This window comes from Delphinus delphis, chromosome 11 (genome assembly GCF_949987515.2).
Source record: "Delphinus delphis chromosome 11, mDelDel1.2, whole genome shotgun sequence".
In the NCBI taxonomy this organism is placed as follows: Eukaryota; Metazoa; Chordata; class Mammalia; order Artiodactyla; family Delphinidae; genus Delphinus; species Delphinus delphis.
The window spans coordinates 98374442-98385434 of NC_082693.1; the positions used below are offsets into that span (position 1 = coordinate 98374442).

The 10993-nt window shown below is 46.1% G+C and overlaps 1 protein-coding gene across 1 annotated transcript in view; it reads left to right on the forward strand.

Annotated features, from left to right (window-relative positions):
- ATXN10 (ataxin 10) overlaps positions 1-9254 on the forward strand; it is a 152956-nt gene extending 143702 nt beyond the window's left edge. Inside the window, exons 11-12 of the mRNA XM_060025818.1 lie at positions 7235-7422; positions 7899-9254. Of these exons, the coding sequence (XP_059881801.1) occupies positions 7235-7422; positions 7899-7901 (191 nt within the window). The 3' untranslated portion in view covers positions 7902-9254. The remainder of the gene's footprint in view (positions 1-7234; positions 7423-7898) is intronic.
- Positions 9255-10993: the final 1739 nt, after the last annotated feature.

Sequence of the window (10993 nt, forward strand, 5' to 3'; positions counted from 1 at the left end):
TAGAGATTTAAGAGACCGAAAGGCAGCCTCGGCTTTCCAAGCAGTGGTGTTTCTGAGATGACTTTTTCCCTCGATAAAGACTGAAAGCCTCTCCTCCTTGTAGGACATATTAAACACCAGTGTTGTCTTACGTTCTTCGGACTGTGACCTGCAGTTTACAGATCTGCCAGTTATTTGTTCCCCCACCCTCTGCTGTTAGTTGGGGTTTATTCTACCGTGTTCGGTATTAACGATTAGCCGTTAATTGGCAAATGAGAGCGTACACATACATTGATTTATGAATGCTGTTAGGATACACTACAAAACCTAGAACAGTCCGCATCGGCACGGCACTGAAACACTTGAACCACAGATGTGCCCTCGTATTAAATTGCAAAAGTGCAGAGGGAAATTAGACATCAGATAGACCAACAATTTGGAGAAGGAAGAGGGAGCCCAAAGGGTGGTTTGTGCTGGTTACTGAACACACACTGGTTTCCAGCACCGTGAGAGGAGGCCAGGTGCACGGTCTGCACGATGAAGACTTCCACTGTAGTTTTCTGAGTGAGAAGAGTGCGTAGTTTAACTGAGTGACTTACGTGGAGGTTGAGAGAATCGTTGCAGATGAAGGCAGAGCTGGGATGCGCTTTACTGCGCAGTGAAGTGTCTCTTAGTTTGGAGGTAGTTTGGCCTCTGCAGAAGTGGTTGGCACTTCATACAGGAACACTAACGGCGTTTTTCAGGTTTATTTCCTCCGCGAGGACCCTCTCTTGTCTGTGCCCCATGTCAGAGGTAAGTTGCCCTCCCTCCTCTGCCCCCGCCTCGCCCCACTCAGGTGCCCCCTGTGGCGTGTTTGGACAGGTTCCTCCTGCAGCAGCCAGAGCCTCATTGGAGCCTGGGGTTCCCTGGGCAACCGTTTGGGAAATGCCTTTTTTTTTTTTCTTCTCTCCTCAGAAAGTGAATACTTGAAGAGCAGGGCAGAGGTGGGTCAGGACGCCTGCAGACGGGGTCGGGGTCGGAGACCTGGGCCCACCGGGAGCGTGGCCCCCGAGGTGCACAGTCTCTCCGACTCGCGTGGCTGGGAGGGAAGCAGAGCTGGTTATCTCAGCAGGAGAAGTCATCCTGTCGGTGTCACATTCCGCGTCCTTTCTTTCCTTCGGCTGACAGAAATTGCCATGTTTTGAAGTGTTTGGTTCTCAGCAACGTAAAGCATTTTCAGAACATTTAAAACCCGACTACTGCTTTGCAGTCTGAAAAATTACGCAGTTTTACCATAGTCTGAGAAGGTACTAGTTTAGATGTGGAAGCTGTTTATTAAGCATCCTCACCTTGAGGGAGGTCTTGTCATGATGTGGCAGAAGAGGACAGGTTTCGTGGAAGCCTAATGACACGGTCTTGCCTGGTATGGGGCGTCCTGTTCTCAGACCAACTTCATCAAATGTTTCTGACGTCTGTTCTGTGGCCTACTAAGTAGTACGCTTTGGAAAGTTTGCCATAAACTCCTTGCCATAAACGGGTTTGTCGTCTAAAAATAATTTTTAAAAATATCCTGGAAGCAAAATTAAACGTAGATATTATGTATAGTAGACATATTTGTTATATGTATATTATACATTTTATATTAAATATAGATATATATATTACACATCTACAGGTATATTAATATATAAAACACCATTTACAGATATTACGCGTATAGTTTTGTCTGTACACACATATATATCCTGAAAAGTCAGTAAAATCTTCTATCATTTAAATTGTTTTAATTTAAATAGTTTAAGTTTTTCAGTACCAGTTCCTTTAAAAGCTTATTTTTTCATTCAACAAATATTTATTGGTTCCTTCCATGTTCTAGGCCAGAGTTTTGCAAACCTTTTCTGTGAAGGGCTGCATTTAGTCAGCAGTTTTGGCTTTGCTAGCCATACTGTCTCCATCACAACTCACCAGCCCAGCCGCTGCAGCGTGAAAGCAGCCGTAAACAGTTCATAAATGAATGAGCATGGCTGTGTGCCGGTAAGACTTTATTATGGATGCTGAAGCTTGAGCTGCAAATAATTTTTGTGTGTCAGAAATTGGTATTCTTCTTTTGACTTTTTTCCCCAACCATTTAAAAATATGAAAACTACTTTTAACTTGCAGCCATGCAAAAACACGGGCCATAATTTACCACCCCCTGTTCTCAGCAGCCTTCTAGACACAGCAGTGACCAGAGCAGAGTCCCTGTCATAGCGGGGCCTGCGTCCCGGGCACCTGCAGGACTTCAAGCAGCACTGATTTCAATAACTGTAAGTTAGGTGGCGTCTTTCTCATCAGACAGTTCCAGGTTTAATGTTTTAACTCACCTAACTTGACTTTAAAAGTGAATTGGGCACATACATCTGCTGGTTGTGGACTCTTTTTCTGTCTCGGTTAGTCCCCCAGCCTACATCCTTCTGCCCTGTCCTGTCTCCTCACCTACCTGGTGCAAGGCTGCAGGGCTCAGCGTGGAGCCCGCGTCCTCCCGAATCCCGATGCACCACTGCCGCCACACGAGTGCTCGGCGGGGGGTGGGGCAGGGACCACTTGTCGCTTGGACTCACCAGGCCCTGTGGTGTCCAGGTGCCCAGTCCCACGCTCGTCTCTGGGGCTCCTTCAGACACCACGTGCTCTGATGAAGAGCGGCTGGACTGTCGCGCCCTCGCCGTAGTGCTGATCGCAGGGCTCTTTGAAGGCAGTTTTGTAGCAAACAGGCTCACGCCTTCTGTTTGGAGTCGCCATGGCAACGTTAGAAGCTGTCTTTCTAAAGCCAAGCAGACAATAAAGCACTTCGAGTGTTAAGGATTAGAGGCTCTAGAAGATGTTTAATTTTCTCCCCCACTCTTGCTTGCTTTCTGTCTCCGTAGAGAGGGAACAAGAGGGTGATGTGAATATTAACCGGGGCACGCTTTCATCTCCCTGTGACCCTGGAGGCTCGGCCTTTCCTGCGCTAACGAGGGGAGTCGTGCGTGCATATTCATGAGCCGGGCTTGGGCATCAGACACTGCTCACGGCGGGGACGGGGTGGGGGGGGGGGGGCGGGGGTGCGGCTCTCCGTGCTTCTCTTTTCGACGCAAACGTTATGAAAGCAACGACTATTGAAATTTGGTTTTTTAATTATTATTAAGTCGGAGACCCTAGACATTAGTGCCAAAATGTTCCCACTGGAAATAGGGACAGATTAGAGGACCTTTGTGTGGTATTTAATTTATAGGCGGACAGTACAAACCCCAAAATGCTGTGTTTGTTTAGGGTAGAGATGTAGCGCACACCTTTGGTATCTGCCCAAGAAGAGCGTGAAGCGGCACGTCGTGAAATCCTCCTTAAAGAGGAAATAAGATCAGTTTCACTTACAAAGAATATGAACTGTATACATTTAAGTGAAAGTGTTGGGGGTTGCACTGTTGTTCGTGTGTTATCTCTGATATTCAAAGTTCTGGAAGGGCATTGACCCCACTGTGGCTGTGTGGCCTTCCTCCCCCCGACCCCTCCCATGCCCTCCACTTAACATCTTTTGCCCTTTCAATACCGGTTTCGGAAGAAGACTAGATTGCCTTTGCTGCCTTGGACTCCAGTGCTACTTCCACTGGGTTGTTGATATGGTGGCTGTACCAGGAGCCCCATCCGTGGGAGACGTGACGGTCACGTCCGTTCCTGAAGCCGTGCGGCCCAGCGGGTCTGTCCATCAGGAAAATCGTCATCAATCTCATCCTCTTCCGTGCTCCTTTTTCCTGCATATAAAACAGGGATCGTGTAAGTTTTTCTACAGAAATGAGATACTAAACACTTCTTAGAACACCGTTATGGGACTTCCACAAAATGTGCTAGTTACCCCCGCAGATGAACATGATTGAAATCCACCCTTGCATCTGTCCACATGGGAATTCTCCCGTGTTTTGTTGTCATGGACCTCTTATTTACACGGTCCAGCTTCCTTGCCCAGGTTGCATTTACTTTCATCTAGTCTCTCAACCCTGCAAAGCCCTGAGTCAGGAAACCACACCAAGGACTGCTGCAGAAGGAAAAGCACAGCCTGTGTGGGTCACTACAGTGCCACGATGCCTTCCTGCGCGCGCGTACACAAACGCACACACACACGCGCACACGGTGAGTGGGAGAGAGCGTTTGCTCACTTGGACATCAGGCAAACATTTCCCAGCACCGTTCTTGGAACGGAGGACAGAAGGGTAAATAAGACATCAGACTTGCTTATGAGGAGTTCACAGGGTGTTCAGGCGGACAGAGATATAAACAGATGATCATAGCTCACATGACGTCAATAAACACATTGAGAATCCACTCTGTGTCAGGACCGAGCTGTGTGCTGGGGATCTAGAGGTGGATTCTGTGTGGCTCCTGGCCTTGAGAAGCTCATAGACACCTAAGCAGATAAGTAAGTGCAATGGGATGAGAACTAGTTAAAAAAAAAAGGGCGGGGGTTGGGGGGAGGTGTTTTGGAAATACAGAGCAGGCGCGCCTAGCTTATGCTGGTGACGAGGGGGGGCTGAGACAGAGAGGGTGGGCTTCCAGGAGCGTGAGCTCGGCTGTGCGCCCTGTGGGGAAGGGGCAGGTGAGGGGAGGCGTGTCCCGGGGCAGGGCCTCATGTGTGGACAGACAGGTGGGGCCTGGCGAGGTGATGTTGACAGAGCCTGGGGTGTGAAGGGCACCTGGCACAGAGGGATGCAGGGACCCTCTGCAGGGGTCTTATTTGCCCTGTAACTGAAACCATTTGACAGTTCGAGCTCTGCATGGTGGTTCCTTCCCCCAGAGACACTCGGGTTTGGCAACTGGCAGTGACAAGGCTGGCATCACATTCCTCGATTACAGAGCCAGCCAACCCTCCAGATTTGAGGTGCTTGCGATGCATTTCTGGGAATTTCCCTTTTCTTTCAATTATATTTAAGCTTCCTGGTTAGGAAGCTTCAGGAAGCAGCTTTTTGCATCTGTCATTTAGTGTTAGAGAGTTATACCTATGAACTAGAATTCTCTAGGCTTGCCTAAATTTACCCTCAGATGTTCGCTTCGCCAGTCGGTTCTCATGATCACTGCCTCCCCCTTTTCCTACAACAAGTGAGGAAATGGATTTGAGTAATGATGATGTCCTGCATGAGGAATCAGTTGTAGCAAATGATTCATTGTTGAGAAATTTACTGATGTGTTTGTTGGAAGTTTCTGTCGCCCGGGATCATTATTTTTATTCTCTATCCTGTCACAAAGTGGGGGTTTGGTGATGTGGCAAAGAAGGAGAAACGCAGATTTAGGTGTTTGGTTTTTTTTTTTTTTGCGGTACGTGGGCCTCTCACTGCCGTGGCCTCCCGCGTTGCAGAGCACAGGCTCCGGACGTGCAGGCTCAGCGGCCATGGCTCACGGGCCCAGCTGCTCCGCGGCACGTGGGATCTTCCCGGACCGGGGCACGAACCTGTGTCCCCCGCATCGGCAGGCGGACTCTCAACCGCTGCGCCACCAGGGAAGCCCTGATTTAGGTTTTACGTGTTGTGAGTACTTGTGTGGATTCATCTCCAGGAAAGGAGTACCGTCTTCTAAAGGACCTGGGCTTTATCATGAGAGGATGACAGGCAATGGCGAGATGAGAACACTTTCCGCACTAAAGGGGGCGGCTGACTATAGAATCACATCAGCTGGGCGCCGGCAATTCCCATTCTTTGCCCTTTGGAACACGTTAGCCATTTATACCCCCGAGCGGTTTTGATGATAAGCCTCTTGAGACCAGTGGGTGGTTTCCTCCACAGCGTTTGCTGGTCCTCTTCCTCATGCAGCCCCGCGGCCCGTCCTGGAGGAGCTGGGGAGGCGGGCCGGCCGGCAGCTGGTTCCTGTGTGAGGCCCCAGTGTGATCCGGACTGCGGGCCAGTGTGGGCTGTGTTGGAGGGACTGACAGGGAGCAACCACAAAATGCTTCCTGAACGCGAAGCTGGTGCATTTCTGTGTTTCATTTGCCTGACTTTAGTCTCAGGCTCACTTTCTAGTTTCCTCTGAGGTTATTGCACTAGGGAAACAGTTTGATACACTTTCTTTGTGTATATGGCGGCCTTTCTCTGTGGCTTCCTGTGTCCAGACGAGGAGCCAGAAGCGTCTCGGCCCCAGCCTCACCGCCGTGCTGGGACGCGTGACGGGATCAGGAGTGCCGACTCAACAGCTGAAGGACCCGCGCCTCATACCTTTTGGGGGCACAGAGCCCCAGTTCTGGCATCAGAAATCCCTGCATGGGAAACGTCTGGTAATAAGGAGAAAGGGCTTTTTTCCTGCTACCTTCCATCTGATCTTGGGCAGGGGGCCCTCTTTTCGTTGGAAAAAGTGTCTGTTCCACGCTTGGCACTTTGTTTCTTCCGAACCAACAGAGGGTGCCAGGCCCACTGTTCTTGGTATCTCTCTGTGTCCCTGGATCCAAGACTACAGCAGTTTTATACAGCCTTTAGAGAAGGACATCTAGCCGCAACTTAATGCCTTTGTGAGGTTCACGCAGCTCTTGGTAACTAAATCAAAGACTTCAGAAAACAGTGCAGTGATTCTGTATTCTTCGTAAGGTGTCTTCTGTCTGCTGTGAAAGACGCTGCGCACAACATTTAAAATTAGGGCCAGGGCACAGTGAGGCACAAGGATGAGATGCTTTCTCAAGGGCACAAGGATTCAGACTGAGCAGTAAATCCTTCAGAGTCTTCCTTCATCTTTAAAATATGGAATGAGGGAAATTCCATGGTGACTCCCAGCAAACAGTTCTTATCTGTAACTGGGCTTACTTTAAACAAGACGGTTGTCTTGTCTGATTCCAGCCTGGCGTCTTCATGCCTCATCCTGTAGCGCTCTTACTCCTGGCCTGCTGACTCAGTAACATAATCACCCAACGTACGTGTGTGCGCGCGTGCGCACGTGCAGTCCTGCACACAGGCTTGTGTTCACACACCTCAGGTGTGACTGCTCTAAGCCTTTGCTTCCTCGTTCGTTCATTCAGTTCAGTATCTCTGTGGGCCGGTTGCTGGACATCTCACACACACACACACACACACACACACACACACACACACTGGACATACATGTATATATGCGTGTCATAACTTTTTAATTATTTCTCGCTTTGCATGCGTATTCATAGCACATCCTCGAGAAAAATGTGTTGATTCTGGGCTTTTAGGGTTGCTTGCTCCTCTCCTCCTTTTCCAGTAATGCTCGTGGGAAGTTCTAAAACAGGAAAGTACATTGGCAGATTCCTTCACTCTGGTTCCAGTTCTGACCCAGTGGGTGGTGCTCGCCATCCGAAACCTCACGGAGGACAATAGCCAAAACCAAGACTTGATTGCCAAGATGGAGGAGCAGGGCCTGGCAGACGCGTCCCTGCTTAAAAAAGTGGGCTTTGAAGTTGAGAAGAGGGGTGACAAGCTGATTCTGAAGTCTACTCGTGACACACCTCAGCTGGTAAGTATGCCAGAAGGAGCGGTCATTCCCTTTCAGTTTGTAGAAAGTGGTCCCTGCTTCCCCATCACCTTGGGTGTGACACAGTTCCTTCATAAGAACATGGATGGGAGTAATTTTGCCTTCTAAGATGGCAAAGAAAGCTCTAAATTTAATTGCAAGTAATTTTTCATTCAGGCTTTATGCTGCCATTTTCTTAAGATAGTTGAAATTACAGACTCGTTCTAGGGGAAAAATAGAAAATGGTATCGAAATTTTCACGTGGTCTAAAAGTTTTTGGCAGTAATTAGACTTTCTTTAAAAGATAGCTAATGTTCAGCAATGAAAAGAACAGAAAACTCCTTGTATAATATTGAATGAGTTGTTTCAGGTTTCTTTCCATTACTTCTATCGTTGACCAAAATTCTCTGTATGTTTTTTCCTTTGTTCTTGTAAATGGCTCTGTTACATCTGCAGTTTTGTTTCTTTTTTCTTCTTAGTGAATGAACTCTCCATCCAAAACTCTGAATTTTTGGAATCTGTTTCATGGATTTTTCATCTTCCGCAGTATGTGAATTTGCGAGTGTTTGAAGATTTATTAAGTACAAATTCAAGAACCCGTGAATCTTTTAGACAATAGAGTTCAATGCGCATAAGCTTGAAAGTGAAAGTACATGAGTATTCTGTGGTTTCTTTGCTTTAAAAATGTAATTGTCTGGTTTGCTTTTGTCCCCGTGGATACAATGTGCGTTTAAGTGATATATTGTACCTACTGTGGCCGCAGATAATAAATTCCTCTTGTTGAGCGCACGTCCCTTCCTTGGCAAAGGCTTGGAAGTTTGCTCGGGTCCGCTTGCTCCTCGGCAGGTCGGCCTCCTTCCCTTCATTGTCTCTTCCCGTGGGGTTTTCTGGGCTGTGGCAGGCAGCTGAAGTAGTTTCTCACTGTGATTAATTCTAGCAATCTCTTTTCACCCCTTCTGCCTTTCCAAAACATTGACAAGACTCATTTCCAGTTAATTAATTCGAGAGATGCTGAAGAATGGAGGGCTGTCCCTCTTCACTTCAGGTCCTGGGCTGTGTTGTCACTGAGCCCTGTCCCTTTGGAATGTGGCGGCAGTGAGCGGGTGAGGGAATGTGGGGGCCGTTAACTCTTCCCTTCCCAGATCACCCTAGACTTGGGCTTCTCCAGACCCGTGACGTTTACCAGCCATGCCTGCATCTTACCCACTGTTAAGGCTGTAAGTGGGAAGGCATAGTTCATGGTCGTCCCTGTGTGCCGGGCCACAGTGTTAAACGCTCGTCCGTGGCTTCCTCAGTTTAAAAAGCCCCAGTCTTGGAAAGGCGCACCACTCGGTTTGGGCCAGGGCTTCACTGGAATTGCGAGAGCAGCTTTGAAGAGGTGGGAGGTTAATTGACCTGTGTCTGTCTGTCTGTCTGTACCTCTCTCTGTATAGACACACACTCAGAGGTAGAACTGGATTAAGTGAGCACTAAAATCTTTGTAACCACCCAGATCATTAATATAATCCACAAAAACTCTCATGGGAGGTCCTGCTGCAGACGCTTAAAACATGTTATCTTCTTGAGCAGCCATGTTACTAAACTAAAATATCTTGTGAGATTTTGCACAATTTCTGTTGAACCTTCCAAAATGAAAACAACAAAGACCCAACCAGAAGTTCTACAGAAATACCAACTGTTCCAAAGTAAAGGGCTCCTAAGTTTCTGTAGCCATACTTAAATTGCTTTGTAAAAAACAGCTTTAAGCATGTTAAGAACAAAATAAAAGGTTTCCCATGTGTGATCTGATGCCCTCTATATAACTGAAGAAATACCAGCTTCTAGGACTGTGATAATCTATGAATAACATTTTTTTTTCTCTCATTTGTGACATTCCGTCAGTAAAGAATCCTTTGCAAAATTCAAATTGCACGAAGAAGTCATTCTCTTCTGGGACACAAAGAGTTAAAACCTTATTCTCTAAATAGAAGTCTGGCCAAAGGGAAAAAGCAGTGGGGGTCCCTTTTTCCTTTTAACAAGTTTGCAATAGACACTTCTTTTTTTCCTCTCAATGGATGTATGCACACCAGTGGCATCACACAAACATGTCGGTAGAAGCCATATAATAACAAACACAAATAAATAAAAGGGAGCCTGTGAGAATACAGAATGGGGTGATGGTTATGTGTTTTCTAAATAGGAAATGTAGGGCTTGCATAGTGAAAACATGCCGATGGCTGCATTGTGGCAGCTTTTGATGCCTTTGGACAGATTAATTCCTGAGCACAACAGCTTCCCTGTCCTCTGCCAGCGGACTTAGAGCTTCTGAGAACCTTGTTTTACATGCTACAGAGGATTAAAGCACCACCTCAATCAGTCATTTAGAAGGGGAAAAAAAAAGGCAGGCCAGCCTTACAAAATTTGTAAAGAGACAGAATGGTCACAGCAAGTTTTGTGACCGTACTATTGCTTTCAAGAGCAAACTGACAAAGCAGTTCAATTTTTTAGCCTGCTTTATTCTAAAAGGTAGCAGAGAAAGGCTTTTCTGCTTGACATCGAGGTCAAGTAGTTGCAGAATGATTTCTTTAATACCTTAATAGTGGGTGTTAATATTTCAAAAGTATTTATTTTCACAGTTTTAGTAATAAACCATTAGAATTTGTCCACGTGTCCATATATATGAATACACCTCATGGGTATGGCTTTTTTGGAAGGTAATGCCAGACGCATTTCTGTTCAGTAACTTCTGAAGCTAACCACCATGCTTTGGAAACTGCTGAAGGATGTCCATTTTGCAAAATGGGAGGTAGAGGAATGATTGGGGTCATTTGGGCCACCAATTAGTAAATCTTAAATCAAAAAATTTAGATTTTACATATGGGTATCTTGTGTCCGTTAACGTCTGAAGGCACTGATCTGCTTTTAACAGCAACACCTGGGATTTAAATGTTACTTAAGTGATTTTTCACTATCCTTTAATTATATGAATAATGATAAGATGAATAAGTAAAGAAAGGTGACGGGACAAAAATGCCAGTTTTTGTTTGCAAGAGGAAGACGTAAATATATAGATATATTTCGCCATCAATAAGTTTACACATAAAGGAATCAATTTTTGTATGAGAGGCAGTAAACTTAAGACAGAAGTTTTAAATGCAGAGAAGGGAAGGAGGTACCTTAACATTTAAAGTCTACCACGAAACCAGTCCTTTGGAGGAAAAAGGCCCTCTCAGTGCTGTCCAAGGTTCTGATAATTTCAGCTCCAGGGGCCTGAATATGGAAAATCAATTAAAAACCTTTTTTAAAGTTCAGATTTTTTCCCTTGTATTTATATGCTAGAATATCTGTTTTCTTCTTCCCTGCACATTTTAATATATTTATTTGGATTTTTCGGGTCACATGTTACCTAGATAGTATTTTACAATATAAATTTGATTTACCATCTACAGTGTATGTGAATCTTAAAGGAAAGCTTTTTCTGTAAACGTAGTGGTTACAGTGTTAACTCACCCGTCAGACTTTCCTCATCACAACCAAAGACAGTTATGTCAATGGAAATGCCTTTCTGAAGGTTTTGATAGTTGTTTATTCCTGC